The 27,799-nt window shown below is 67.6% G+C and overlaps 3 protein-coding genes across 10 annotated transcripts; all 3 read right to left on the reverse strand.

Annotated features, from left to right (window-relative positions):
- Positions 1 to 52: 52 nt before the first annotated feature.
- GRN (granulin precursor) lies at positions 53 to 9,903 on the reverse strand. Its single transcript, XM_075117302.1, is given in 15 exon segments — positions 53 to 228; positions 306 to 578; positions 1,599 to 1,826; positions 3,694 to 3,921; positions 6,173 to 6,319; positions 6,321 to 6,401; positions 6,872 to 6,969; positions 7,053 to 7,170; positions 7,626 to 7,732; positions 7,849 to 7,990; positions 8,072 to 8,175; positions 8,265 to 8,349; positions 8,449 to 8,526; positions 8,603 to 8,706; positions 9,887 to 9,903. Coding segments are annotated over 14 exon segments (1,899 nt in total). The 5' UTR covers positions 8,693 to 8,706; positions 9,887 to 9,903; the 3' UTR covers positions 53 to 108.
- Positions 9,904 to 11,236: 1,333 nt separating this feature from the next.
- On the reverse strand, positions 11,237 to 15,157 carry TMEM98 (transmembrane protein 98). 7 transcript variants are annotated; one of them, XM_075116796.1, is made up of 7 exons: positions 15,048 to 15,157; positions 12,744 to 12,938; positions 12,426 to 12,557; positions 12,137 to 12,170; positions 11,936 to 12,051; positions 11,773 to 11,832; positions 11,237 to 11,529 (listed from the first exon to the last, which is right to left on the reverse strand). In XM_075116796.1, exons 2-7 carry the CDS (start codon positions 12,872 to 12,874, stop codon positions 11,325 to 11,327), a joined length of 678 nt encoding a protein of 225 aa, XP_074972897.1. In that variant the 5' UTR covers positions 12,875 to 12,938; positions 15,048 to 15,157; the 3' UTR covers positions 11,237 to 11,324. The 7 variants fall into 7 exon arrangements, with proteins under 7 accessions (XP_074972897.1, XP_074972894.1, XP_074972896.1 ...); XM_075116793.1 differs by having other exon boundaries at positions 12,744 to 13,048; positions 15,048 to 15,151; XM_075116795.1 differs by having other exon boundaries at positions 12,744 to 13,013; positions 15,048 to 15,142.
- A 1,306-nt stretch (positions 15,158 to 16,463) lies between these two features.
- On the reverse strand, positions 16,464 to 27,731 carry ARHGAP27 (Rho GTPase activating protein 27). Of its 2 annotated transcripts, none has more exons than XM_075117231.1 (16): positions 27,635 to 27,731; positions 26,681 to 27,381; positions 23,093 to 23,521; positions 21,737 to 21,952; positions 21,387 to 21,497; positions 21,218 to 21,285; positions 21,023 to 21,110; positions 19,921 to 20,025; positions 19,373 to 19,471; positions 19,199 to 19,289; positions 18,898 to 19,041; positions 18,502 to 18,600; positions 18,130 to 18,207; positions 17,838 to 17,972; positions 17,248 to 17,353; positions 16,464 to 17,144 (listed from the first exon to the last, which is right to left on the reverse strand). In XM_075117231.1, the coding sequence occupies exons 2-16, from the start codon at positions 27,359 to 27,361 to the stop codon at positions 16,967 to 16,969; spliced, it is 2,628 nt and encodes an 875-aa protein (XP_074973332.1). In that variant the 5' UTR covers positions 27,362 to 27,381; positions 27,635 to 27,731; the 3' UTR covers positions 16,464 to 16,966. The 2 variants fall into 2 exon arrangements, with proteins under 2 accessions (XP_074973332.1, XP_074973333.1); XM_075117232.1 differs by having other exon boundaries at positions 16,470 to 17,144; positions 18,898 to 19,023.
- Positions 27,732 to 27,799: the final 68 nt, after the last annotated feature.

The following is a 27,799-nucleotide window of genomic DNA, read 5'->3' on the forward strand; positions in this document are numbered from 1 at the left end:
CCTCTGCTTCCTACCTCAGCTCCACCCCTGCAAGGAGCCAGGGGATGGGGGCTTGTCCTAGAAACCGTTTATTGGGGTGGGGGGCACCCAGGGGGGTCCCCAAGGCCATCAGAGCAGCACCCTGCGGGGCGCAGGCAGGTCCCAGCGCTGGGGGCTGCACCCCTGGCCCCCCCGGGTGCAGCGGGACCCCCTGGGGCAGCAGTGTCGGCCGTCGGAGCAGCAGGAGCCCTGTGGAGAGACGGGATGAGTGGGGGAGCAGCGGGGTGATGGCACCCAGACCCCCACCCTAATACCTCCCCACTAACCTGAGCATAGGGGCAGCACCCCCAGGAGCCCCCCCGGCTCCGGCAGCACTGCTGCCCGCCGCGGCAGGAGCGGGCAGCATCGCAGGGCACGGCGGCACCCAGCTCGGTGCCGGCGGCTCGCAGCAGGGCGGGTGGGGCGGTGGGTGTCTGGCGGGGGCGCATGGGTGCTGGCAGCAGCGGGGTGGGGGCCAGCAGCTTCTCACAGCTCTGGGTGGCCACGTTGCAGGTGTAGCCCCGGGGGCAGCAGTGCTGGTGGTCTCTGCAGCAGACAGCCTGCCGAGGGGAAGCTGGGCTCAACGGGGGGGACAGGCGTCCGGGTGGCTGGGTGCCCCCTCAGCCACATGTACCCCCCAACCCCACCACACAAGCCCTGCTCATGCCCAACAGCAGCCCCAGGGACTGTCAGACCCTGACCCCAGGGTGCCCACAGAGCCCCCATAGAGGGGGCAGCAGTGATGGAAGTGGGGGCTCTTGTCCCCAGACAACCCACAGCACTGCTCTGCCCCAAAGCCCCCCCATCCCATCCCAACCCCAACCCCTTGTCCCCCCACTCCCCAGACTCCTCTGGAGGACCCTCCATACCCGCTCCAGCGGGCAGCACCCCCAAACCTGCTCCAGCGGGCAGCAACCCCCATACCCGCTCCAGCGGGCAGCGCCCCCAAACCTGCTCCAGCGGGCAGCACCCCCATACCCGCTCCAGCGGGCAGCACCCCCAAACCCGCTCCAGCGGGCAGCACCCCCATACCTGCTCCAGCGGGCAGCACCCCCATACCCGCTCCAGCGGGCAGCACCCCCCATACCCGCTCCAGCGGGCAGCACCCCCATACCCGCTCCAGCGGGCAGCACCCCCAAACCCGCTCCAGCGGGCAGCACTCCCATACCCGCTCCAGCGGGCAGCACCCCCATACCCGCTCCAGCGGGCAGCACCCCCATACCCGCTCCAGCGGGCAGCACCCCCCATACCCGCTCCAGCGGGCAGCACCCCCAAACCTGCTCCAGCGGGCAGCACCCCCAATACCCGCTCCAGCGGGCAGCACCCCCCATACCCGCTCCAGCGGGCAGCACCCCCAATACCCGCTCCAGCGGGCAGCACCCCCATACCCGCTCCAGCGGGCAGCACCCCCATACCTGCTCCAGCGGGCAGCACGCCCCATACCCGCTCCAGCGGGCAGCACCCCCATACCCGCTCCAGCGGGCAGCAACCCCCATACCCGCTCCAGCGGGCAGCCCCCCCCATACCCGCTCCAGCGGGCAGCACGCCCATACCCGCTCCAGCGGGCAGCACCCCCATACCTGCTCCAGCGGGCAGCACGCCCAGCTCCCCGAGCTCAGCTGGCAGCACGTGCTTCCATCGGGGCAGCTGGTCTTGTCATCGCACTGCACGTCCCCGGCCCGGGCCAGCGCCGGGGTCTTCTGCAGCCAGGGCCGGCGGCCCCCCCCCTCCTGCAGGCAGCTGCTGGACTCGGGGTCGCAGGTGTAGCCCTGGGGGCAGCAGTGCACGTGGTCGGGGCAGCAGACGGCCTGGGGGCGAGAAGGGGCTGAGCCCAGCCTGGACCCCTGGGGACCCCCAGTTCCATGCTGGGGACCCACAGGGGACAAACTGTGCCCCCTCCCTGCCTGTCCCTGCCCTCCCTTGTCCTCTGTCCCTGCCCTCCCAGCCTGGCTCCATCCACGTTTTGGGGATGGGGGTGGGGGACATGGGGACCCCCCCATCAGTCGTGAACCCCTGCAGTGGGACACTTGGCGGTCCCCAAGCAACCTGGTGGCCTCGTGGCCCTTCATTGCATCCCTCCACTGGAGCCCCAAACAGGTCCCAGTTAGCAGAGTGGGTCTGACTGGGGCGCATCAAAGGAGGCCGGTGTCACCCCCACCCCAGTGGGACACTGGCCCTCCCTCATCCACCCAGGGAAGGGTGGACATCGGCCATTGTCCCTACTTGGGGACAGCGGATATCTGGCAATGTCCCTCCAGGGCACACCTGCCCCATACGATGGGGACAGGAGGTGGCAGTGTCCTGCTGAACATCCCCATGTCCCCAGGCCCTCTGCCCCAGCTGCCCAGGATCCCTGAGATGTGTCCCCCCTACAAGGACACCCTGTTCCCCCTGGTGTCAGCCCAGCCCGGGGCCCGCTGCTCCCCTGGGTGCACTGCTCTGGCCCCTCCACCCTGCTGGGGACCCAGCATGTCCTTCTCCCCATACAGGGGCACCCTGTCCCTGTGGGCAGCACCCCCATACCCGCTCCAGCGGGCAGCACCCCCAAACCTGCTCCAGCGGGCAGCACCCCCCATACCCGCTACAGCGGGCAGCACCCCCATACCTGCTCCAGCGGGCAGCACCCCCATACCCGCTCCAGCGGGCAGCACCCCCAAACCTGCTCCAGCGGGCAGCACCCCCCATACCCGCTCCAGCGGGCAGCACCCCCAAACCTGCTCCAGCGGGCAGCCCCCCCCATACCCGCTCCAGCGGGCAGCACCCCCAAACCTGCTCCAGCGGGCAGCACCCCCCATACCCGCTCCAGCGGGCAGCACCCCCAAACCTGCTCCAGCGGGCAGCAACCCCCATACCCGCTACAGCGGACAGCACCCCCATACCCGCTACAGCGGACAGCACCTCCATACCTGCTCCAGCGGGCAGCAACCCCCATACCCGCTCCAGCGGGCAGCACCCCCAAACCTGCTCCAGCGGGCAGCACCCCCCATACCCGCTCCAGCGGGCAGCACCCCCCATACCCGCTACAGCGGACAGCACCCCCCATACCCGCTCCAGCGGGCAGCACCCCCCATACCCGCTCCAGCGGGCAGCAACCCCCATACCCGCTACAGCGGGCAGCACCCCCATACCTGCTCCAGCGGGCAGCACTCCCATACCTGCTCCAGCGGGCAGCACCCCCCATACCTGCTCCAGCGGGCAGCACCCCCCATACCTGCTCCAGCGGGCAGCAACCCCCATACCCGCTACAGCGGGCAGCACCCCCATACCTGCTCCAGCGGGCAGCACTCCCATACCCGCTCCAGCGGGCAGCACCCCCATACCCGCTCCAGCGGGCAGCACCCCCATACCCGCTCCAGCGGGCAGCACCCCCAAACCCGCTCCAGCGGGCAGCACTCCCATACCCGCTCCAGCGGGCAGCACCCCCATACCCGCTCCAGCGGGCAGCACCCCCATACCCGCTCCAGCGGGCAGCACCCCCCATACCCGCTCCAGCGGGCAGCACCCCCATACCCGCTCCAGCGGGCAGCACCCCCAAACCTGCTCCAGCGGGCAGCACCCCCAATACCCGCTCCAGCGGGCAGCACCCCCATACCCGCTCCAGCGGGCAGCAACCCCCATACCCGCTCCAGCGGGCAGCACCCCCCATACCCGCTCCAGCGGGCAGCACCCCCATACCTGCTCCAGCGGGCAGCACGCCCAGCTCCCCGAGCTCAGCTGGCAGCACGTGCTTCCATCGGGGCAGCTGGTCTTGTCATCGCACTGCACGTCCCCGGCCCGGGCCAGCGCCGGGGTCTTCTGCAGCCAGGGCCGGCGGCCCCCCCCCTCCTGCAGGCAGCTGCTGGACTCGGGGTCGCAGGTGTAGCCCTGGGGGCAGCAGTGCACGTGGTCGGGGCAGCAGACGGCCTGGGGGCGAGAAGGGGCTGAGCCCAGCCTGGACCCCTGGGGACCCCCAGTTCCATGCTGGGGACCCACAGGGGACAAACTGTGCCCCCTCCCTGCCTGTCCCTGCCCTCCCTTGTCCTCTGTCCCTGCCCTCCCAGCCTGGCTCCATCCACGTTTTGGGGATGGGGGTGGGGGACATGGGGACCCCCCCATCAGTCGTGAACCCCTGCAGTGGGACACTTGGCGGTCCCCAAGCAACCTGGTGGCCTCGTGGCCCTTCATTGCATCCCTCCACTGGAGCCCCAAACAGGTCCCAGTTAGCAGAGTGGGTCTGACTGGGGCGCATCAAAGGAGGCCGGTGTCACCCCCACCCCAGTGGGACACTGGCCCTCCCTCATCCACCCAGGGAAGGGTGGACATCGGCCATTGTCCCTACTGGGGGACAGCGGATATCTGGCAATGTCCCTCCAGGGCACACCTGCCCCATACGATGGGGACAGGAGGTGGCAGTGTCCTGCTGAACATCCCCATGTCCCCAGGCCCTCTGCCCCAGCTGCCCAGGATCCCTGAGATGTGTCCCCCCCTACAAGGACACCCTGTTCCCCCTGGTGTCAGCCCAGCCCGGGGCCCGCTGCTCCCCTGGGTGCACTGCTCTGGCCCCTCCACCCTGCTGGGGACCCAGCATGTCCTTCTCCCCATACAGGGGCACCCTGTCCCTGTGGGCAGCACCCCCATACCCGCTCCAGCGGGCAGCACCCCCAAACCTGCTCCAGCGGGCAGCAACCCCCATACCCGCTACAGCGGGCAGCACCCCCATACCCGCTCCAGCGGGCAGCCCCCCCCATACCCGCTCCAGCGGGCAGCACCCCCATACCTGCTCCAGCGGGCAGCACCCCCATACCCGCTCCAGCGGGCAGCACCCCCCATACCTGCTCCAGCGGGCAGCAACCCCCATACCCGCTACAGCGGGCAGCACCCCCATACCTGCTCCAGCGGGCAGCACCCCCCATACCCGCTCCAGCGGGCAGCACCCCCAAACCTGCTCCAGCGGGCAGCACCCCCCATACCCGCTCCAGCGGGCAGCACCCCCAAACCTGCTCCAGCGGGCAGCAACCCCCATACCCGCTACAGCGGACAGCACCCCCATACCTGCTCCAGCGGGCAGCCCCCCCCATACCCGCTCCCAGCGGGCAGCACCCCCATACCCGCTACAGCGGGCAGCACCCCCCATACCCGCTACAGCGGGCAGCACCCCCAAACCTGCTCCAGCGGGCAGCACCCCCCATACCCGCTCCAGCGGACAGCACCCCCATACCTGCTCCAGCGGGCAGCACCCCCCCATACCCGCTCCAGCGGACAGCACCCCCAAACCTGCTCCAGCGGGCAGCACCCCCCATACCCGCTCCAGCGGGCAGCACCCCTAAACCTGCTCCAGCGGGCAGCACGCCCCATACCCGCTACAGCGGACAGCACCCCCAAACCCGCTCCAGCGGGCAGCACCCCCATACCCGCTCCAGCGGACAGCACCTCCATACCCGCTCCAGCGGGCAGCACCCCCATACCCGCTCCAGCGGGCAGCACCCCCCATACCCGCTCCAGCGGGCAGCACCCCCCATACCCGCTCCAGCGGGCAGCACCCCCCATACCCGCTCCAGCGGGCAGCACCCCCCATATCCGCTCCAGCGGGCAGCACGCCCATACCCGCTCCAGCGGGCAGCACGCCCATACCCGCTCCAGCGGGCAGCACCCCCATACCCGCTCCAGCGGGCAGCACCCCCATACCTGCTCCAGCGGGCAGCACCCCCCATACCTGCTCCAGCGGGCAGCACCCCCATACCCGCTCCAGCGGGCAGCACCCCCAAACCCGCTCCAGCGGGCAGCACCCCCATACCCGCTCCAGCGGGCAGCACCCCCATACCTGCTCCAGCGGGCAGCACCCCCCATACCTGCTCCAGCGGGCAGCACCCCCATACCCGCTCCAGCGGGCAGCACCCCCATACCCGCTCCAGCGGGCAGCACCCCCAAACCCGCTCCAGCAGGCAGCACCCCCAAACCCGCTCCAGCGGGCAGCACGCCCATACCCGCTCCAGCGGGCAGCACGCCCATACCCGCTCCAGCGGGCAGCACCCCCAAACCTGCTCCAGCGGGCAGCACCCCCATACCCGCTCCAGCGGGCAGCACGCCCCATACCTGCTCCAGCGGGCAGCACCCCCATACCTGCTCCAGCGGGCAGCACCCCCATACCCGCTCCAGCGGGCAGCACGCCCCATACCTGCTCCAGCGGGCAGCACGCCCAGCTCCCCGAGCTCAGCTGGCAGCACGTGCTTCCATCGGGGCAGCTGGTCTTGTCATCGCACTGCACGTCCCCGGCCCGGGCCAGCGCCGGGGTCTTCTGCAGCCAGGGCCGGCGGCCCCCCCCCCTCCTGCAGGCAGCTGCTGGACTCGGGGTCGCAGGTGTAGCCCTGGGGGCAGCAGTGCACGTGGTCGGGGCAGCAGACGGCCTGGGGGCGAGAAGGGGCTGAGCCCAGCCTGGACCCCTGGGGACCCCCGGGGACCCCCAGTTCCATGCTGGGGACCCACAGGGGACAAACTGTGCCCCCTCCCTGCCTGTCCCCTGCCCTCCCTTGTCCTCTGTCCCTGCCCTCCCAGCCTGGCTCCATCCATGTTTTGGGGATGTGGATGGGGGACATGGGGACCCCCCATCAGTCGTGAACCCCTGCAGTGGGACACTTGGCGGTCCCCAAGCAACCTGGTGGCCTCGTGGCCCTTCATTGCATCCCTCCACTGGAGCCCCAAACAGGTCCCAGTTAGCAGAGCGGTTTTGACTGGGGCCCAGCAAAGGGGTCAAGTGTCACTGCCCTGGGACATCAGCGGGGTGGGTGCCCTCCCTGTCCCTCCTGGGCGATAGGGAACATCTGCCCCCATCCCAGCAGGGGGACAAGGGACATCTCCCGCCCACCACACCCCATACCTCCTCCATCGGGCAGCACCCCCAGGCCCCTGAGCTGAGCCGGCAGCACGTGTTTCCCTCGGGGCAGCTGGTCCGCTCGTCACACTTCACATCATGAGCTGGGGACAAGGGGGCAGTCAGAGCCAGTGTCCCCCTCCTCAGGCCGGGACAGGGGGTGGCTGCCCCCCAGAGGAGTCCTCACCTTTGGGCAGGGATGCCAGGGGCTGTGCCCAGCCCCCCGATGACGTGCAGGTGGAGCGCTCCAGGTCGCAGGCAGTGCCCTGCGGGCAGCAGTGCTGCCCGTCGCTGCAGCACACCGCCTGCCCAGGGAGAGCCCGCCGTCGGTGCCTGCCGGACCCCTGCCTGCCCCAGGGGCCCAGCGGCACCGCGGACAGGGTGGGCTGCCAGCATGGGGGTGCCCGAAATGGGGTGCACGGCATGGGGTGCTCAGTGCAGGGTGCCTGACATGGGGTGGCTCAGGACAGGGTGCCCAGCTCAGGGTACGCAACACGTGGTGGTCAGGACAGGGTGCCCAGCGTGGGGTGCTCAGTATGCGCCATCAGTACAGTGTGGCCAGTACAAGGTGGCCAGCATGGGGTGCTTGGGACACGGTGCCTGAATCAGGGTGCCCAGCATGGGGTGCTTGGTGTGGGGGTCTGGTATGGGATGCCTGTTTTGGGGTGCTGGTATGGGATGTTTGGCAGAGGCTGCCCAGTGTGGGGTGCCTGGTGCAGGGTGTCCAGCGCGGGGTGTCCAGCGCGGGGCCAGCACTCACGTTTTGCAGGGGACAGCAGCCGTACTGCGCCGAGGGCATCTGGCAGCAGGTAGCACCGTCGGGACAAGCCGAGCGACCATCAGGACACAGCACCTGGCGCAGCGTGACTGTGGGGGACACGCACACAAACACAAGCAGTGTCACCATGCCCCTTCCCCACCACCGTGTCCCCTCTGTGAGGACAGCGAGGATGCCCCACCATGCAGAAGGGGACAGCTCTTACCTGCTGCTGGGGGCTTGCGCTTCCAGGCGGGGAACGCGGTGCCCATGGGGACATCACCGGTGGGTGACAGGCAGCGCCCGTGGGCCAGGTCGCAGACGGTGCCGTGGGGACAGCAGTGCACCTTGTCGGCACAGCACGAGGCCTGTGGGCACCGGATCTGCTCGTCACAGCGGTGTCCGCGTGATGTGTCCCCACCCAACATCCCCGTGTCCCTCCCCTGTACCTGAGGCATTGGGCAGCAGCCCCAGGTGCCACCGGCCGTCATGCAGCAGGTGGCATCATCAGGACACTCAGACCGTCCGTCGGGACAGGGGACAGCACGGGGGGCTGCAGAGAGCACGAAAGGGGTGAGGGATCCCCATGCTCCCCACCCAGGCCCACCCATGGCTCCCCACCCACATGTGACACCTCTGTACCTGGGGATGTGATGCACAATTCACCATCGGTGCTACACTGGGTCCCTTGGGGACAACAGCGGCGGCCGCCAGTGCAGGGGACACCCTTGGGGAAGAGAAGTGGGGGTGGGAGGGCTGTAGTGGTGGGGAAGCCCCCCCAAAATTGTGGAGTGGGGGGAAACTGAGGCACGGCAGGTGGGCTCACCTCTGGCAGTGGGCAGCTGGCTCTGGCAGGGCATGGCAAGCCATCCTGGCACACTGCCACGCTGCTGGCGGGCAGGACCTGGGGAGTACGGGGGGTTACCCATGGGTCAGGGCACCCCCTGTATCCCCCCCTCCCCCGGACCCTGGGCACTCACCGGGGTGGCAGGGCACGGCTGCCCGTCGGGGCATCGCAGCCAGGCACCGGCTCCAGTCAGAGCCAGCCACAGCGTCAGGAGGGTCCTCATGGTGCTGGGGGCACCTGCAGGCAGTGGACACCCCCCTGGCACCGCCGTGCCTCAGCTTTCTCGCTCACCGAGGCAGGATGGGGGCAGGTCTCTGCCCCAGCCCTGCACCCCAGCTCTCACTTCCCCTTTTGGCCGGGTGCTGGGAAAGCCCCGGCACCCCCTCCTCACTTAGGGCCGCCCCCCACCCCAGGGTGCCTAGGGGGGCCCACCCCAGGATGCTGCAAGGAGCACCGAGGCGTGCTGCAGGGACCGCTGCGGTGTCTGGCACCCCAACCGCTGCCCGCAGCACCCTGATAACATCTTCCCACAGAATAGGAAGCCAGCACTGCTGTTAGAGGGGGGCAACCCCCCCAGCCAGAACCTATGGGTGCTAAGGGCTGCCCTGCACCCCCTACCGAGTCTGTCCCCCTCCCTGATGGCCTGGCCACCCCCACTTCCACAATCACTTTCACTTCCCTCTCACCACGTGTCATCACCCCCCCCATCTGCGGGTGTGTGGCCCAGTCCATGGGTGGTGGCGCCCCACGGGGGGGGGGGGGGCGTGGGTGCTGCCCCCCCTATCCCCCCCCCCGGCTCCCAGCAGGGGGGAAGCTGAGGCAGGCCTAGGCCCCACAGCCCCCCACACTGCCGGGACACGCCCTGGGGGGGGCACCACCCCCGGGACCCGGTGTGGGACCCTGTGCTGGGGGGGGGGCAGCCTCGTTCCTCCGGTGTCACTGCGTTGTCCCCCACACCCCCGAGACCCCCCAGGGCAGGGCAGGGACCCCCCGCGGCAGGGCAGGGCTGGGCACTCCGCATGGCCTCCACAGGGACACTGAGGGCCCAGACCCAGTGCTCCCAGTGCCCCCCAGTGACCCCAGAATCCCCCATGACTCCCAGTGCCTCCCAGTGCCCTCCAGTGTCTCCCACTGCCCCGAGTGCCCCGGGACCCCCAGAGCCCCAAGGGACTCCCAGTGCCTCCCAGTATACCCCAATGCCCTCGGGATTCCCTCCCAGTGCTCGCAGGGACTCCCAGTACCTCCCAGTGCCCCCAGTGCTACCCTGTGACTCCCAGTGCCCCCCCGGACCTCACAGCGCCCCAAGGAATCCCAGTACTCCCAGTGTGCCCTGAGACTCCCAGTGCCTCCCAGTGTCTCCCAGTCACTCCCAGCGCACCCCAGTACCGCCCGCCCACTCCCGTGCGCGTGCGCGTACCCGTGCCCGTGCCCGTGCCCGTGCCCGTGCCCGTGCCCGTGCCCGTGCCCGTACCTACACCCGGTGCCGGTGCCGGTCCCAGCCCCGCCGCGGGGGTCGCCGTGCCGGTCAGCCGCAAGCCCCACCCCCCGCCCCCCATTGGCCCACCTCCTCACCCGCCCCGCTCCCATTGGTCAACTCGGCGAAAGGGGGCGGGAAGCACCACCTCCCCTTGTCCCGCCCACCCCGTCACGTGACGCGAAGGCACATGACCGCAGTCCCCCCGCCGACTGCGATGAGTTGCCCAGGTCTCAGCACGGGGGGCGCGGACCCTCCCCGTCCGGAGCACGGGGCCTTGCGTCGCGCTGGTGCTGAGCCCCGCGGCCCCTCAGGTCCTCGCTCATGGGGGGAGCAGCACCCCCAAACCCCACAACCCCCCCAAGGCCTCCCCAGACCACTCCATCCCCCTCTCAAACCCCTCCCCACCAGCCCCCCGCAACTCCCCCCAACCCTCCACCAGTCCCCCCAAATCCCCTCCAACTCCCCCTGAACTCCCAATGCCTCCCAAGCTCCTTCTAAATCCCCCAAACCCCTCCAAAACGCCCCCATCCTCCCCAATCCCCCCAACCTACCCCAAACCCCTGCCCAACCTCCCAGCCCCTCCTAAACTCCCACCCCCCAAGCTGCCTCCAAACCCTCTCACCCCCCCAAATCCCTGCACCCCCCCCCCAAGCCCTGCCCACCCGGCCCATGGCCCTGCCAAACCCCCAAACTCCCTTCAAACCCCCTCCACCCCCCTAAACTCCCACCCCCAGCACCTCCTAACCCCCTCAGTGTCCCCCAAATCTCCCCAACCTCCTTCAAGCCCCCCCAAACCCCCTGCCAAACTCCCCCCAAATCCCCTCCAACCCCCCAAACTCTCCCTAAACTCCCCCCAAGCCCCATAAAACCCACCTCATCCACCCAAGCTCCCCTAAACTCGCTGCCAAACCCTCAAGCCCTGCAAATCTGCTCCACACACCCCTTCAGCCTCCCCAACTCCTACCCCCCCAAGCCCCTCAAACCCACCTCAACCCCCCACCCTCCCCTCAATGCCCCCCAAATTCCCCCAGCCCTCCCCCAAGCTCCCCTAAACCCCCTGTCAAACCCCCAAGCCCCCAAATCCCTTCCAACCCCACCTTCAACCCTCCCTCAACTTCCCCAAGCCCCCAAAACCCAGCTCATCCTCCCAGCCTGCCCTAAGACCCCGTTAAACCCCCAAATCCCCTCCAAACCCTCATTCACTTCCCCAAACCCTCCCCAACCCCCCCCTCTGCCACCCCCAGACCCCCCCAACCCTGCTGTTTGGAGCCAGAAACCACAGAACCAGTCTAGACCCAGGGACCCCCACGATGGGGGCCAGGACACACATGACATCCCAGGGGTTTATTGCCAATGTGGGGTGCGGGGGGGGGGGTCCTCAGATGGCCGACTGCTCCTGTCGGAAGGCCTCGGTGGCCGGTGGCCGGTCGGTCTCGGTGGCCATGGCGGCCTGGCGCAGCACCGCCATGTGCTCCTCGGCGGCTGCCAGCGACCGCTCAACCCAGTGGCGGGCGGCGGGCTGGCGGCAGGCACTGCGGGTCACCAGCACCAGGTGGCTGACGGAGAGCAGCAGCGCCGCCGCCCTGCGGGGACACGCGGTGGCCTTGTCACCTCCCCCTGTGCCGGACGGCGATGGTGGCTTTGCCACTGGGAGCGTGACTTGTGCCTCAGTTTCCCCACCTGCAGCACGGGGTGCAGAGGTTCCTCCCCTTGCCCATCCTGCCAGGTCACCCCGCAGTGGTTGTCCCCAGCTGTGTGGCACTGGTGTCCCCCACCCGCCCATGGGTGTCCCCCCACCCAGGGGGTGGCCCTGTCCCTTCCATCACCTCGCATCCAGCAGTTTGGGGTCCAGCGGCGGGTACATGGATCTCACCACGTCATCCACCCTGCCGGCGGGGATGGCATTAGCCCCAGGGGACACACTGGTGACACCATCACACCCCCCAGAGCCCTGCAACAGCCCCCCCCCCCACCCCGTCACCCTGTCACCTGGGGCTGATGCGTTTGGCCACCACGATGATGTCACCCAGGCTGGCGGGTGACTTCACGCGGGCGCCCGAGCCCATCGTCATGGCCACCAGCTTCTCTGTCAGCGTGTGGCAGATCTGTGGGGACACACACACAATGGGAGAGGGGCCAGGGTGGGCGCTTGGTGCCACTGGTGCCACCAGTGCCACCCCCAGGACTCACCTTCAGGATGGCGATGCAGTGGGACACCAGACCCCTGTGGAGAGGGAGGGGGGTGTGAATCCGGGTGGAGCCCCCCACCCTTGCCCCCCAGTCCCCCCACCTGCCTGCCCACACCCCATGACCCTCAGACCCTTGGGGACATTCCCACCAGAGCCCAGCTTGAGGTCCACCCCTTCTTGGGACCGGCTGTGGCTTGGTGACCCCCAAATCTTGACCGCCTGCATCCCATGACGGGGGGGTTGGCACTGCATAAGGGTCCCCAGCAGAGTTGGGGGACACACACACTTACGAGGCGTCCTCGACCCAGTCCTCGTTCTCCAGGATGGCCTCGATGTGCGGGTTGGTGATGACCACGTCATCCAGCTCCAGCTCCGAGGGCTCCGAGGGTGTCTCGGTGGTCCCCATCAGGTCCACGATGGGTCTGTTGGGGACACGGGGGACATCCCTGGGGACAGGGCCCCTGCCTCGGCTCACCCCGCTCCCCCAGCACCCTGATGCTGCTGGATGTGTCCCCAGCCTTGTCCCAGCCCAGGGGGTCGGGGTCCCTCCCCAGCCCCCCTCAGCCAGTGGGGACAGGGACGACGCCACCCCCCGCGGGTTCACTCACTTGGTGTCGTAGTGGTGCCGGAGGTCTTTGGGGTGGCAGTACCGCTGCCGGCAGACCACCACCAGCGCCACGAAGGACGCCAGGAAGATGGTGGCCAGCACCCCGATGGCCACGATGACGACTGTCTCCATGGCTGGTCCCCACTGCGGGGTTGGGGGGGCTCAGGCGTCCGGCGCCATCTCAGCACGGCGGGATCTGCAGTGATGGGGGCCTGGGGAGGGGTCGGGAACCCCGCAGGTGCTCTTCCCCACACCCCGCACCCCAAAATGCCTGGCCAGGACGTGGTGTCAGCCACAGATGGATCCCTGCCCCAGAAGGCAGTGTCACCCGTGGGGGTGGGACCAGGGGGCAGGGGTGGTGCTGGGCGTGGGGTTTGGCCACCGTGGGCAGGATTTGGCCACGGTACATGGGGGGCTGTCCCCATCCCGCCACCACAGCCATGGTGACACACGGCAGGGGCAGGAACTGGGAGCAGGAGAGCAAGGTCAGGCTGCGGGGACCCCCAGAGCCCTGTCCCTACGGGGCCAGGGGGACCCCCACAGCCTGGTCCCTATGAGGCTATAGGGACCCCCACAGCCAGTCTCTATGGGGACCCCCAGAGCCTGATCCTTATGGGGCTAACAGGGACCCCCAGAGCACTGTCCCTATGGGGCCATAGGGACCCCTCGAGCCTGAACCCTATGGGGCTATAGGGACCCCCAGAGCCCCATCCCTATGGGGTTATAGGGAAGCCCTCAGCCAGCCTCTATGGGGCCACGGGGACCCCCAGAGCCTGATCCCTATGGGAACGTGGGGACCCCAGAGCCACCCCCCGCCGCAGCAGCGGGGCCCCGGAGTCCCCGTCCCCATGGGAGCAGGACACCCGGCCACGCCAGGCCCAGGGGATGCCAGTCCGGGGCAGAGCCGGCCGGGACCCCCGTGCCACCGTGCAGGACAGACAGCAGGTCCCCGGTGGGTGCCCACCCTGGGGCAGGGAGGGGACCCCATCCTGCCGGAGTCGGGGACCCCAGCCCTGCCCTCCCTACCTGCTGCCAGCACTTCCGCACCGCGCGTGCAAACACCGCCAGCTCCCGACCTTTACACCCTGACTAATGCCTGGGCCCCCCCACCGGGGGGGTGCCAGACGTGCCCCCCCAACCCTGCAGCCCCACTCCCCAGCGCGCCCACCCCCCCCTTTTCCCCCCACTAAATCTCATTAAATTTTAAGCCAGGTTTAGTGATTTGGCTTAAATTTCCAGGCCGGGTGCACTTGTCCCCGCCCCCCTCGCCCCCCCCCCCCCCCCCCAGGCTGGGGACAGCGAGGGGGGGGACACGGGACGGGACACGGTGGCCCTGCCCCCCCCGCCCTTCCCACTGTGATTAAGGCCTTTAGAGGGATTTCGGCCACCAAAGCCGGGGCTGAGCCGTAACCCCTTGGTGCCTGGTCCTGGGGGGATGGGGGGGCAGCCACGGGGGTGTGTTCCCCCCCCGGCTCCGGCGGGGGTCCCTGCCCCCGATTGGCGTCGGGTCCTGCCTGTGCACGCCTACAACTCGGGGGGTCAAGGCAGTAGGGGAAATGTGGGGGGGGTGTGGGGGGCCCTGCGGGGGGGATCGCTGCTGGGGGGGCTGGGGGGGGTGTCCTGTGAAGTGGGGGGTCGCTGCGGGGTGGTCTGGGGTGCGGTCGCTGCTGGGAGGAGTCACTGCGAGGCTGGTGGGGGTTGCTGCCGGGGGGCTCTGGAGGTGTCGGGGGGGTCCCTGTGAGGCTGGGGGTGGGGGTTGCTGTTATGGGGGTGTCCGGGCGGTCCCTGTGAGGCTGGGGTGGGGGTTGCTGCTGGGGGGCTCTGGGGGGAGGGTTTGCTGCTATGGCGGGGTCCGGGGGGTCCCCGTGAGGCCCTGGGTGGGGGGGTCGCCGCCGGTGGTTCGACGCGGTCTCGGGTCCTGCACAGCCCCGGTTGCGGGCGGGGGAGGTCGCTCCGGGGGTCTCAGGGCGAGGAGGTCGCTTTGGGGGTCCCTCACGTCTCTGGGGGGGGGCATCGGTCCCAGGGGTCCCCTACAGCCCCGGGGGTCCCGCACGGCCGCGGGAGACGGGGGTGGGGGGCGCTCCTGGGGGTCCCAAGGGGCGGGGGGGGGAATCGCTACGGGGCCCCCGCCCAGCCCCGGGGGGATCAATCCGGGGGTCCCGGGGGGGGGGGGGCGCCCCGGGGTCCCCTCTCGCTCCGCCCTGCGGGGTCGCGCTCCCCCCCCCTCGACGGGTCCCTCCGCGGGACCGGGCGGGGCGAACCCCCCCCGGACCCCCTCCCCTCGGACCCCCCGACCCCCCCGCACCTGGAGCCGCTCCGCGGCGGCCGCGCACAAGATGGAGCCGGGGCGGGGGGCGCGGAGCGGGGCCGGCAACGGGGCTCTGTCCCCGCCCGCCCCCCCGGGCCGGCACCGCCCCCGCCCGCCCCGCCGGGACCCCGGCCGGGCCCTCCCCGCCGCCCCGCCCCGCCCGCCCCGCCCTGTCCCCCTGCGTGTCCCCAGGTGTCCCCGCCGTGTCCCCTCGGGTCCCAAACTACCCCCGCTGTGCCCTGAAGCATCCCCCCGTGTTCCAAAGTACCTCCTTGTGCCCCAAAACGTCCCCACCACATCCCAAGTTGGCCCCGTTGTGTCCCCTCGTGTCCCAAAGTACCTGCACTGCACTCCCAAAGCATCAACTCGTGTCCCAAAGTATCTCCTTGTGTCCCCAGATGTCCCCACTGCATCTCAAAGTGTCCCCAAGCACCCATGCTGCACCCTTGAACCAGCCCCTTGTCCCCCAAGCAATCCCCTTGTGCCCCATAATCTTCCCACCACATCCCAAAAGGTCCCTGTCCTGTCCCCATCATGTCCCCTTGTGTCCCAAACTACCCCTGCTGTGCCCCTGAAGCATCCCCTCATGTCTCAAAGTACCTCCTTGTGGCCCAAAATGTCCCCACTGCTTCCCAAAGTGTCCCCATTGTGTCCCCTCATGTCCCCAAGTACCCCCACTGCACTCTCGAAGCATCCCCTTGTGTCCCAAAGTACCTCCTTGCGCCCCAAAGATCTCCCCACCACATCCCAAATGGTCCCTCTCCTGTCCCCATTGTGTCCCTTCGTGTCCCAAAGTACCCCCCACTGCACCCCCAAGCATCCCCTTGCACATCAAGGTATCTCCTTATGTCCCCTCACGTCCCCACTGCATCCCAAGTTGTCCCCATTACAACCCCAAAGTGTCCCAAAGCGTCACCACCGTGACCCAAAGCACCCTCTCGTGTCTCTGCCGTGCCCTTTAGTGTCCCCATTATGTCCCAAAGCATTTCAGTTGTGTCCCTTACTGTCCCTTGTGTGTCCCATACTGTCCTGGTTGTGCCACAGATTGTCTCCATCATGACCCAAAGTGTCCCCAGCCCGGAGGGGTGACTCTGGGTGACGGCAGCTCATGTCTCACTGGCACCCACTCCCCGCCATATCGCCCTCAGCACCCTTCCCCGCTGTCTGCGATGACGCTTGTGGTGACATGGGGTTTGTCGATGCCAGCCAGGGAAGGTGTCCCAAAGCCCAGGGACAGTCACCGCGGTGGCCTGCAGTCTCGCCCCTCAGGGGCTGCAGAGGTCCCCTCCTCCCCGTGGAGTACAAGGGGCACATCTTGTCCCCAAGAGCCACCAGGAGCCAGAGGGCACCGAGCCCCCCCTGTGCTGCTGGCATCCCCGGGGATGTCCCCATGCCCTGCCAGTAACACCTTGTCCTCGTGGCTGTCCGGGCTCTTTATTTGGGAATACGGCGGTGGGCTCATGCCGGACGCCAGCTCCAGCCATGGCACAGCCTGGCTCCTCCCTGCCCGCCCCACCGGTGGCACCGTCCCCGCAGGCACTGCCTGGCCGGGCACCTCCATGGGGATGCCGGGCCTCTGCCACCAGCGAGCTGGGGACCGCTGGGCTCCATCATTCCCTCTGACTGATGGGGATCGCCCCAAACCCCACGCACCCCCTGGGGCTCAACCTCCGCAGATCTGGCCCCAGCGGGAGGGGGTGCCTGAGGAGGATGGGGTGCTTGGGGTGCCCCCAGCTCCGGCACCCATCCTTTGAGCTGCAACCCGAGCGAGCCGGGCTGCTGCGCTGCCCTTCATCGAGCCCACGACTGCCACCACCCACAGTCCGATGTGACACACGGCTGAGTCCTTCCCCTGAGACGCTGCTCCTTCATGTCCCCATGGCTGGGCTTGTGCCCATGCATGTCCCCAGGGGGGTCTAGCCGTCAGGGAAGATGTAGCTGTACTGGTTGAGGAGGTGTTCCACCACCTGGTTCTGGAAGACCATGTGCATGGCCATGTTCCCCTCCTCGTTCGCTGGCCGCAGCAGCGTGGGGCCGAAGACGATGGCGATGCTCTGCACTGACATGCGGTTCTCCTCCTTGTACTCGATAACCCTGTGGGGATGAGGGACAGTGTCACCTGGCATGTTCCCAACCCTAGGCCCTGTCCCCCTTCCTGCCACCGGGTTGGGTGTGGGAGGAGTGAGACGGGTGTCACCTGCAGAGGTGGCGGAAGAGGACCTTCATGGTGTCGTGGTGGGCAGGCGGGAGGGAGAACACCAGGTCACGGATGCACCGGCCCCGCCTGGTCGGGTCCTGCATCTCTGCAAGGGGAGGGAAGACACGGTGGGGTGCTGGCTCTGGCAGCCGGAGCATGTGTCCCTGTCCCCATCACTGTCCCCCTCCCATCCCCATCCCATCTCATCCCATCCCACCCTACCCCATCCTCTCTCATCCCATCCCATCCCACCCCATCCTACCCCATCCCACCCCATCCTCTCTCATCCCATCCCATCCTATCCCTTCCCAACCCCTCCCATCCCATCCCATCCCCTCCCCTCCCACCCCATCCCATCCCCTCCCATCCCATCCCATCCCATCCCACCCCATCCCATCCCAGCCCAGCCCATCCCATCCCAGCCCATCCCATCCCAGCCCAGCCCATCCCATCCCATCCCAGCCCATCCCATCCCATCCCATCCCATCCCAGCCCAGCCCATCCCATCCCAGCCCATCCCATCCCATCCCAGCCCATCCCAGCCCAGCCCAGCCCAGCCCAGCCCAGCCCAGCCCAGCTCCAGGCCTCACTGATGGCAGCGATGAACTTGTCGAAGTGGCTGAAGGGGATGAGCGGCTCCAGCAGCTCCCTGAAGAAGAGCTTCAGCGCTCCGGTGACAACGTGGATGTCCTCCCAGCGCCCGTCATCCAGGTCCAGGTGCTCATCTGCAGGGCCGGGGCAGCACCTCAGGCAGGTCCCAGAGCCCCAGGGATGGGCAAGGGTCCCCATCCCCTCCCTCCTCAGCTGGAGCCCTGTCACCCTGCCCTTTGAGGGGGGAGTTATATCCCATTTGTCCCCCATAGTCACCACGGGTGACCTTACCGTGCTCCACTTTGTAGCGCAGTTTCTGGATGGTGGCCAGGTTGCCGCTGACCCGGTACAGCCCATCAATGTCCAGACCTGGCAGAGGATGGTGGAGATGGAGGTTAACCCCAGCTCATGGTTAACCACAGCCTGCCCCGGGATGTGACACCAGTCACCACGGAGGAAGCTCCAGGCACCCGCGTGTCCCCACCATCCCCTGGGAGATGCCCACAGCTGGGTGGCACACCGTAACAGTGACCAGCATGGCTTTGCAGGGGTGCAGCAGCCAGCTTCCAGGGAAACCCCAGCCATCAAATTTAGGCTTTACCCAGAGCTGTCCCCATCCCGGTGCCCCCCGAGTTGTCCCAGTCCCCACACCCGGGCCGGTACCTCTCCTCTCCACGGTCTGGATGCACTGCAGGACGAAGCGGGGCACCGTCCCCCGCTCCCGCTCGCACAGCGCTTGCAGGGAGCAGCCGAAAACTGGATCTGGAAAAACCAATGGGGACTTGAGCATGGCCAGGTGACACCGAAAGGGTGCCTGGTGGCAGGAACGGGGTAGGGGACAGGGCTAGGGACATCGCAGGAGGGCCCGTTCCCATAAAGGGCAGCTGGAGGTGGTGCAACATGCCCAAACCCACCACCATGACGTTGGGTCGGAGTTGGGCTTCGTCCCCCAGCCCTGTGTCCCAGCTCCATCCCCAGCTGTCCTCACCCACCTCCCAGCCTGGAGACACCCACCCCTGGCGCAGCCCCACCCTGGGCGCCCACCCTTGATGTACCCACCCTTGATGTAGCCCCTCTCGCGCAGGGACTGCAACGTCGGCCGCCTCTGCAGGAACTTGCGGAGTTTGTTCCGGACTTTGCTGGAGTCGCTCTCACCGCTGGCACTGCCCGCTGCCTGCCCGGCCACTGGCGAGGACAGGGCACCTGTCAGCATCATCCCAAGGGAACAGGGTGCTCCCAGCATGTCCCCACACCACTGGGAGCTGGGGACACCGCGCAGTGGCCACCCTGCCCGGCCCGGTGGGTGGTTTTGCCGGTGCCACCCCGGTGCCCGTCCCTGTGCAGGGATGCCCGAGCTCACCTGCCCTCTTCTCCTCGCCGCCCCCCAGCTTCTCCCGGGAGCCGAATTCAGCCCCGCTCTCGGAATCCTCTTCGCCGGGGAGGTCGGTGCCCTAGGGAAGGGCCAGTGTGAGACCCCTGCGCCCGTCCCCAGGGTGGCAGGGCAGGGGTTGGTGGGCGGCAGGCCCCTGCTCACCAGCCTGCTGATGCTGTCGGTGATCGCCTTCTGCCAGGCAGTGATGATCTGCTCTGAGTCGTGCTGCATGAGGAACTCTGAGCCCTCCCGTGTCTTTAGCTGCGGGAGCAGTGGGCAGTGGTCGAGGCAGGGACGTGGGGCTGCCGCAGTTGGCCACAACCACCCAGCTTTGGGGCCAGGTTGTGGCTGAGAACTGTACCCAACTCAATACACCGATGACCCAAATTGCTGCTGCTTGGCAGTGAGCCGGGGTGGTTGGAAGCCCCCTCACTGTGCAAAGCCCAGGTGGAAAAACCCCTCTGGGAGCCAGAACACCCCTTGGTGACATCTCCATGACCGTAGGAAAGGGACAGTGGCTGGCAGCGCAGCATGTCCCTTTGCTCCCGGCCCGGGGTCGTCCACCAGTGTCCCCACCACCATCAACCCCAGCACAACCCCTTCACTGCTAGCAGGATTAACCAGGCGGGTGCTGGCATCACCACGGTCCCACAGGTCACGCGTGGACCCTAATGGGTGACCAATGTCCCCCCCCCCATCACCCGGCTCACCTCCAGGACATGCTTCTTGCTGGACTTGTCCTTGCCGGCCCAGGCGAGGGTGGCCCCGCGCAGCTCCACCGTGTGCTCGGGGGTGGTCAGGGTGCTGGGCTGCCGCTGCAGGAGCAAGGGGATGAGGGCGGCACCGCTGGTACCCGCCTGGAGGGGACGGGGACACCGGGGTCCTGCTCTGCAGGGTGGGGCTGCGGGTTTCCTCCTCCAGAAAGGCAGGAGTGGTAAATGTCCCGTGGGACACGTCTGTCCGCTCCCATGGCACTGGGGTCCCTCTGCAGGACCAGGACATGGTGCTGCTGCCGTGGCATGGGTGTCGTGGCCACCAGCTCAGGGACAGCCGGGCCCTACAGCCACCACCGCTTCATGGGACATCCCCAGCCCTGCCTGGAGACCCCAGGGGTCTTCAGCTTTAGGGTCCCTCTCGGTGACAGCATGGTGCAGGAGCAGCGTTACATGGGAAAAGGAGTCCCTTGCAGGCTGCTTTCCCCTGGGAAGGGACAGTCCCCTGGGGTTTTCATAGGGGAAGGGCATCAGACCCTCTTGCTCTCGCCATGCCTTGGGTTTTGGGGTGCTTTGGCTATGCACCCCCTCCCCTGGCCCCGTTCCACCCCTGTTTTCCAGAAGGGCCTCCCAGAGAGAGCCCTGCACCCGCGTCCCAGCAGAGGCACCAGCCCCATGTCCCCCCCCCCCGCGAGGGCGGGAGTCCATCCCCCCTCCTTCCCCTGCTGCCATCACCACAGGGTGTTGCAAGACCCACGGCAGCTTCTGCATCCGGGTGGTGGGTGCTGGGTGCCGGGGCGGGGCTGGGCCGGGCGCTGCTTCCTCCCTGCTCGACCCAACGAGCTCCAGGCGCGCGTTAGCGTGCCCCGACACTGACCCCAGCCCGGCTCCCACACGGGGGGTGGGAGCGTGCGAGGGAGGTGTGAGCGCACACGCGCTGCTGTGCGGTGACCCAGCCCAGTGCTGGGAGGGGTCCTCGTGCAGGGTGCTGGGCCTGTCCCACGGCTGCTGGCCCCATCCTACAGGTGCTGGCCCCGTCCCATGGGTGCTGGCCCTGTCCCATGGGTGCTGGCCCCACCAAGGCTGTTGGGGCTCTTACCAAGGCACTGGCAGCCGAATGCTTGGAGTCCTTGAAGAAGGTGAGGATCCCCCCTTCCAGCACCGTCCAGGAGGAGCTCCAGTTCTTCCTGGGGAGCAGAGGAGGGGTCACGCAGGGGGGACAGCACAGCCCCTCTCCCCTCCGCCCCCCTGGGACTCCCTTCTCTCTTGGCACAGGACACCGGGATGTGCTTACCGGAGCCGCTTCCCTCTGTCCACCGTCTTGGTCCGGTTGAGCACCCCAGCTTTTTCGAGGCTTTTAAACTGGAAGGCAAAACATGGAGGGGGAGGTGTGTCAGGTTTGCCCCCTGCTGTCCCTGGCGCTCGGGTGGGGAAGGGCTGGCTGCCCCTCCCCAGGGGCTCACCTTCTCCTCCTTGAGCCCCAGTGCCTGCGGCACAGCGCTGTGCCAGGCAAAAAGTCCGCTGTCCTGGCTGGAGCTGCTGCTGGCCCGGTTGTGGCAGCTGCCCGATGGCACCTGGGAAGGGATGGAGGAAGGGAGGGAGGGAGCAGGTGATGCCCAAGGTGCCCGTGCCGACGGGTGCTGGGCTTTGCACCCACTGCACCCCAGAGTCCCTGCCCTCTGCTTTTGTGGCCCTGTGGGATGCACATCCCCTGGCAGACACCCCGACTCCATCTTTGTTCCTATCTCTGTCCCTGTCCTCATCCCCATCTTTGTCCCCGTCACTACCCCCATCTCCATCCCCCTTCCCGTACCGTGTCAGAGGCGAAGTGCTCGGGGCAGAACACGGCTCCCTCAGGGTGGTTGTCCCCATACCAGCCTGGGGGTGAGCCCAGCTCCTCGGAGTGCCTCGGGGACAGAGAGGGAGCGGCCCCCGGATCATAGGAGCCCATGGGCGAGTAGTCCTCCTCGGGATAACCCTCCAGCTCATCTGGAGACAGGTCGGGATAGTCTGCTTCCGGAGTGGGCGGCTGGAGAGAAGAGCCAGGTCAAGATCTTGTGCCCCACCAAAAACATCTACATCCCCAAGCCATGGCCAGCCCAGGTGAGGGCTGCCCCCTCTCCATCATCTCCATCCCCATCCCCATCTACATCTCCATTTTAGTATCTTCATCAGTGATCTGGACGAGGGTATTGAGTGCACCCTCAGTAAGCTTGCAGAGAGCGCCAAATTGGGCAGGAGTGTCGATCTGCTCGAGGGCAGGAAGGCTCTGCAGAGGGACCTGGACAGGCTGCATCGATGGGCCAAGGTCAACTGTATGAGGTTTAACAAGGCCAAGTGCCGGGTCCTGCCCTTGGGTCACACCAACCCCAGGCAACGCCCCAGGCCTGGGGCAGAGGGGCTGGGAAGTGCCCAGCGGAGAAGGCCCTGGGGGTGCTGGCTGACAGCCGGCTGGGCATGAGCCAGCAGTGCCCGGGTGGCCAAGGAGGCCACCAGCCCCCGGGCTTGTGTCAGCGCTGGTGTGGCCAGCAGGAGCCGGGCAGGGATGGGGCCCCTGTGCTCGGCCCTGGTGAGGCCCCACCTCGAATGCTGGGCTCAGGGTTGGGCCCCTCGGGACAAGAAGGGCCTGGAGGGGCTGGAGCGTGTCCAGAGAAGGGCAGCGGGGCTGGGGCAGGGTCTGGAGCACAAGTGTGCTGGGGGGCGGCTGGGGGAGCTGGGGGGGTTTAGCCTGGAGAAGAGGGGGCTGAGGGGAGCCCTTCTCGCTCTCTGCAGCTGCCTGAGAGGGGCTGGAGTGAGGGGGGGGTCGGTCTCTGCTCCCGTCACCAGTGACAGGATGGGAGGGAACGGCCTCAAGCTGCGTCAGGGGAGGTTTAGGTTGGATGTGAGGGAAAATGTCTTCACTGAAATGGGTGTCAAGCATTGGAACAGGCTGCCCAGGGAAGTGGTGAAGCCACCATCCCTGGAGGTAGTTAAAAGATGTGTAGACATGGTGCTTGTGGGCATGGTTTAGTGGAGGATTTGGAAGTGCCAGGTTAACAGCTGGACTTGATGCTCTTAAAAGTCTTTTCCAACCTGAATGATTCTATGATTCCTGTCCACAGCTCCATCCCCATCTCCATCTCATCTCCATTTGCATCCTCATCATCCCTGCGCCTTGCTGGGTACTCACCCTCTGCTCCATGGGACCATACCGCATCACCCCAGGGTACAGATCCTGGGAGCTGCCTCGATCTCCTGCGGGTGGGGGTTCCCACGACGTCTCACCTGTTACTGAATTATAGAAAAAAACCTGTCCGCTGGCTTCGTCCATGTACTGTTCCCACTTGGGAAGCTCCGGGCTGTGGGTGAGTGAGGAGGCGGGAGAGGCGACAGGACTCACTCCATCTTCTGCCTGCCCAAAGGGACAATCCCACGTGGTCTCGCCCGTCACTGGGTTATAATAAAACAAATGTCCACTGTCCGTATCTGTGTGGGTTTCCCAATCCGACACAGAGCTGCTGGACTCCTCCGGGGCTGAGCTGGCGGCTGCAGCTTCTTCCTGCAGCTCCTGGATATTGAGGTAGATGGGGGCAGGCGACTCCTCTGGCTCTTTGCGTGCCTGGGGGACACACGGATGGGTCACTCGGGTGCTGTGGTTGGCGATGGGAGGGCAGGGATGCTGGGGACGGCATTCCTAGGCTGTCCCCGCTGTGGTAGCAGGGCTGGTGAATGGGTGAGGTGGACGAGGAGCTGGACCCTGCCCTGCCCCGGCTGCTGGGGCATCCCTCCGGATGGGTACCCAGCGGGCACTGCCCTGAGAGACCCTCTTGCGTGGGGCAGGAGCTGAGAGCCATGGGGTGTAAAAGGCTGGGTGGTGGAAGAGGGCACTGACAGCACCGTCATCAGGGCAGAGAGCATCCAGCTGGCAGTGGGGATAAGAGTCTGGCCTGAACACAAGGAGAGAGTTTGGGCTTGGGGCATCGTGATCCCCAGCGTCAGCACCTGCATCACTGGTACCACATTGCCCGCTGCGCCTGCACCCCCAGGATCTGCACCCAGGGCATCGGCATCAGCACCCCAGCACTTGCACCCTCACCACCTGCACCCGCACATTAGCACCCGTATCATCGGCACCCTGGGACATCTCCAACACCCACATCACCTGCACCCCCAGGCTCTGCCCTTACATCGCCAGCGCCCAGCGCATCTGCACCCGCGTTCCCAGCACTCACACCACCAGCACCCACACCACCAACCAGCACCCGCGCTGCCAGCACTAACAGCCCCTGCCACCCATGCCAGCACCCTGACCAGCGGTGAGACTGACAGCCCTGTCACCACATCCCAAAATAAGTCCCCGAGCCCCCCGGCGCAGCTCCCTGGCTGCCTACACTATCCGTGGGGATGCTGGGGAGGGGGGGACATGTCCCCTGGGACCAGGCAGCCCTAAGGGGGTGGCTTCTGGCAGGGAAAGGGTGCTTTCCTGGCACCCTTTGATCTCCCCAGCTTTACAGCCCCTGAGCCGCCCTCCAAGGGCAGTGGGGACAAAGTTTCCCAATCCTGGCCTGCCTGTCACCCCGGGGTGGGGTGGGACAGCAGGTGGAGTGTCCCTGGGGACACCCGGGAGCAGAGGGGACAGCAGATCATGTCTACCTAGGGACATCCCATCACCCTCCCCCCTGCCAGTCCAAGACCCCTCTGCCGTGGTGATCGGGTCTGGAAACCCAGTGCGAGAAGCCACCATCATCTTGGGGACAAGGGACATGGGGGTGACGATGGGGGACCCCCACATGGAGCCCCCCCAGCACCTCCTTCCCCTGCATGGGTGCATCTCCGGGGGTTTCTCTCCCCCCAGGGAGGGGCTGGGTGCCCCTTGCTGCTTCGGGATGGGCATCTTGGCACCCGCTGGTGCCCGGTGCCACCTGCACGGTGTAAACACCAGGCAGAAATTGAGAAGACAGCTTGGAGTGGGGGGGGTGTGTGACCCCACAACATCTCCCCCCACCCTGGCTGGGTGCACCCATGGGTGCTGCCTACCTTCCCCAAGTGCAGCAGCCGCGACACCCTGCTACGGGACTGCTGCCGAGCCCCCGACATGCGGTCACCCATCTCGGCGGGCACTGGAGGGGGTGGCAGCGGCGGGGACACCGAGAGGCTCCAGTAACGCCGATGGCGCCCTGTGCTGGGCCCCGCACCGGTCGCGCTTCCTGCTGGGGTTCGGGGAGCGGAAGAGCCGCCTCCGAGCCTGGTGCTTGGCCCTGGGGCGGAATTGGCTTTTTTTGGGGTTGTTGTCACCCAGTCACCCGCCGCCCATCAAACGTCGCCCACTTCTGCAAAGCCAAGGCCGACCGAGCAGGAATTGCACCGGGACAATGCAGCGCCAGGGATGCAGCTGGTGCTAACCAGGAAAACTCCCCCCCAAATTTAGGTTGGCCCATCCAGCATCGTGCCACTCCACCAGCCACAGCATGGGAACGAGCCGCGGGGACCGTGTCCCCCCAGCGCCGGCACTGCCCTGTCCCAGCAGCCGAGGCGGTGGGTGCACATGGTGGCTGGGCCAAGGCCGCCGCTGCCCCACCGCTGCCGCCGCTGGCTGGTTTTGGCGCCGGCTGCGTTTAAGCAGGGGAAGGGGAAAGGTCCGGTGACGGCACTGGGGTTGGGGACCACGCTGGGTCTCTCCTGGGGGGGCATCGGTGGCTTTGGGAGTGCAAAGAGCACTGGAGGATTAATCCTGCACGGCTGGGGTCTCAGCGTGTAAAACACGGTGTAAAACCCAGCCTCCTGCCACCGAGACCCCCTTTCCTGCAGGAAAACACCCCCCTGGGTGGCACAGCCCCTCGAGCCCACCTGAAAGCAGGGGACATGAGGGTTTGGGGTGCTGTGGGTGCCTGGAGTCACCCAAAGGGAGGTGCTGGGATGAGGAGGGGGACAAGGACATGGGACACGCCCCCCCCCCCCCCATATTGTCCTCTCTCCCCAGTCAGTGTCAGGCAAGGGGCCGGGGGGCTCCCCCCACCCTTGGGTACCCCCCACAAGAGGGGTGCAGTGGGGAGCCCCGGGGGGGGCAGGGAAGGTCGTTTCACTACTTACTGGCATGGGGTGAGGGTGGGTTTTGGGGCGGCGGGGCACCTGCCTGAGCCGGGGTGCACCCAGCACTCACCTTCGGCACTGGGTGCTGCGCCCAGGTGAGACACCCGCCCCGGGCAGGGAGGAGTTGCTGTGCTTCCCTGTTAACCCCTTTCTGCCTTCTCTCACCGTGGGACTGCTCGTGGGATGGGGTGCATGACCCCGCAAAGACCCGTGGGTAGCACCGAGCACCCCCCGGGGACCGCGGGCATTGCTGGGCTCTGCACCCCGGTGGGACGCTGCTGTGGGGGTAGGGCAGGGGGGCTGGGAGAGCCCAGGGGTGCCCACGAGGGTGGGGAAACTGAGGCATGGTGCAGCAGGGGCTGAGCACAGGACGTGCTCTGGGTGGGTGCCTGTGAGGGGGTCGCTCACCCCTCCTGAGGTGGGAACTGCTGTCAAACCTATATGGGGGGAGGCTGGCCCACAGGTTTGCCCCATGGGGTTAGCTTGGTGAGGGGATGTGGGGGGCCCCAGCAGTGCTGGGGAGCCCCTGGGTGACACCCCACCCCATGCCAGGGGACATGGGGTTGTGCTGGGGGGTTGGACGTGGGGCACTCAATCAGCTGATGGACCCAGCCACCTGCCACCCCCCCACTCAGCCCCCCCCACTCCGGTGCTGCCTTTGGGGACAGCAAAGGGGATGTCATCGTACCTGAGCTGCATGGCCAGACCCCGGCCACCTCCTGGCTGTGTCCCTGTCCTTGCCGGGGCTGTAGAGGGTCTCGGAGCAGCTCTTGCCGAGTGGGCGAGTGTGTCCTGGGGGGTCCCTGCACGACCCCATGGCAGCGGCACCACGTGGCACTGGGGTCACGCGTGCCAGGTCATCTAGGGAGTGCGAGGGGCGCATGGGCTCGGCGGGGTGGGGACTCAGCCTCGGCGGGACCCGAAAAGAGCTGAGCACTGGCGGTGAGTCCCTCCTGGGCACCGAGTCCCTCCTGGGCACCGAGTCCCTCCAGGGCACCGAGTCCCTCCTGGGCACGGAGCATCCTCTGGCCGGCTCCTCCGCCTCGGCAGCGCCGATGAACCGATACTCGTAGGCTGGTGGCAGCTGCGGGGCGAGCGTGGCTGGATCTGTCCCGGTGTGCCCTGGCAGCGGGGGGTCGAGAGGGGCCGGGGTGGCGATGGGGGGCAGCTCCTTCACATACTGGGCAGGGATGTAGAAGGGCCGGGTGTCCCCGCTCTTCTTGACGTGCCACCAGTGGTGGTTGGTTCGTTTCAGCAGGACATAGCGCTCGTTAGGCTTGATGGAGACCAAGGTCCCGTCCTTGGCTCGGTACTCAAAGCCATACTCCACCAGCACCAATGCCTCCTCCGCCGGCACCGCCGCCTCCATGACCGCCCCAGCACCTCTGCCTGTGGGAGACGGGGCAGGGAAGGGGTGATGGCACCTCCCAACCCCTCTCGGGGTTCGCAGGGATGCCAGGGGAGCCAAGCTGGGGGGCCCCCGCTGAGCCCCAACCCCACACAGACGTTCCCCAAAGCGCCCAAACCCGCCTGAAACAGCCCCGGGGTCGCACCACTGTCCTCGCCCACCATCTCTAAGCCCCCAGTGCCACCAAGCCCCAAGTCCCCGAGCCCTCAAAGCCACTGAGCCCCCAAATCTCACCTCCAGCCGGCGCTGGGGTGCAGGCGGGGGCGGTGGGGCGCGCGGCAGGTCTCGCTCGTGCCTGTGCCGGGCTGGTTCCAACTCGCCCCGGTTTCCTGCCAGCGCCTCGCCGAGGGATGGGGCCGGGCTCCACGCCGGCGCTGGGTGCCCGGCCCCTCGGCCGGA

Source organism: Phalacrocorax aristotelis, chromosome 23 (genome assembly GCF_949628215.1).
Source record: "Phalacrocorax aristotelis chromosome 23, bGulAri2.1, whole genome shotgun sequence".
Lineage (NCBI taxonomy): Eukaryota > Metazoa > Chordata > Aves > Suliformes > Phalacrocoracidae > Phalacrocorax > Phalacrocorax aristotelis.

Excerpts from the sequence above, each read along its gene's own strand:
- TMEM98 (XM_075116796.1), bottom strand. The coding sequence starts at position 12,874 with ATGGAGACAGTCGTCATCGTGGCCATCGGGGTGCTGGCCACCATCTTC. Across the intron at positions 12,558-12,743 it reads CGGCACCACTACGACACCAA|ACCCATCGTGGACCTGATGG; the intron begins GTGAGTGAACCC and ends TGTCCCCAACAG. Across the intron at positions 11,833-11,935 it reads GCCAAACGCATCAGCCCCAG|GGTGGATGACGTGGTGAGAT; the intron begins GTGACAGGGTGA and ends CCCCGCCGGCAG.
- ARHGAP27 (XM_075117231.1), bottom strand. The coding sequence starts at position 27,361 with ATGGAGGCGGCGGTGCCGGCGGAGGAGGCATTGGTGCTGGTGGAGTAT. Across the intron at positions 20,026-21,022 it reads ATTCGGCTGCCAGTGCCTTG|CGGCAGCCCAGCACCCTGAC; the intron begins GTAAGAGCCCCA and ends TTGCTCCTGCAG. Across the intron at positions 17,973-18,129 it reads GCGCTACAAAGTGGAGCACG|ATGAGCACCTGGACCTGGAT; the intron begins GTAAGGTCACCC and ends CCGGCCCTGCAG.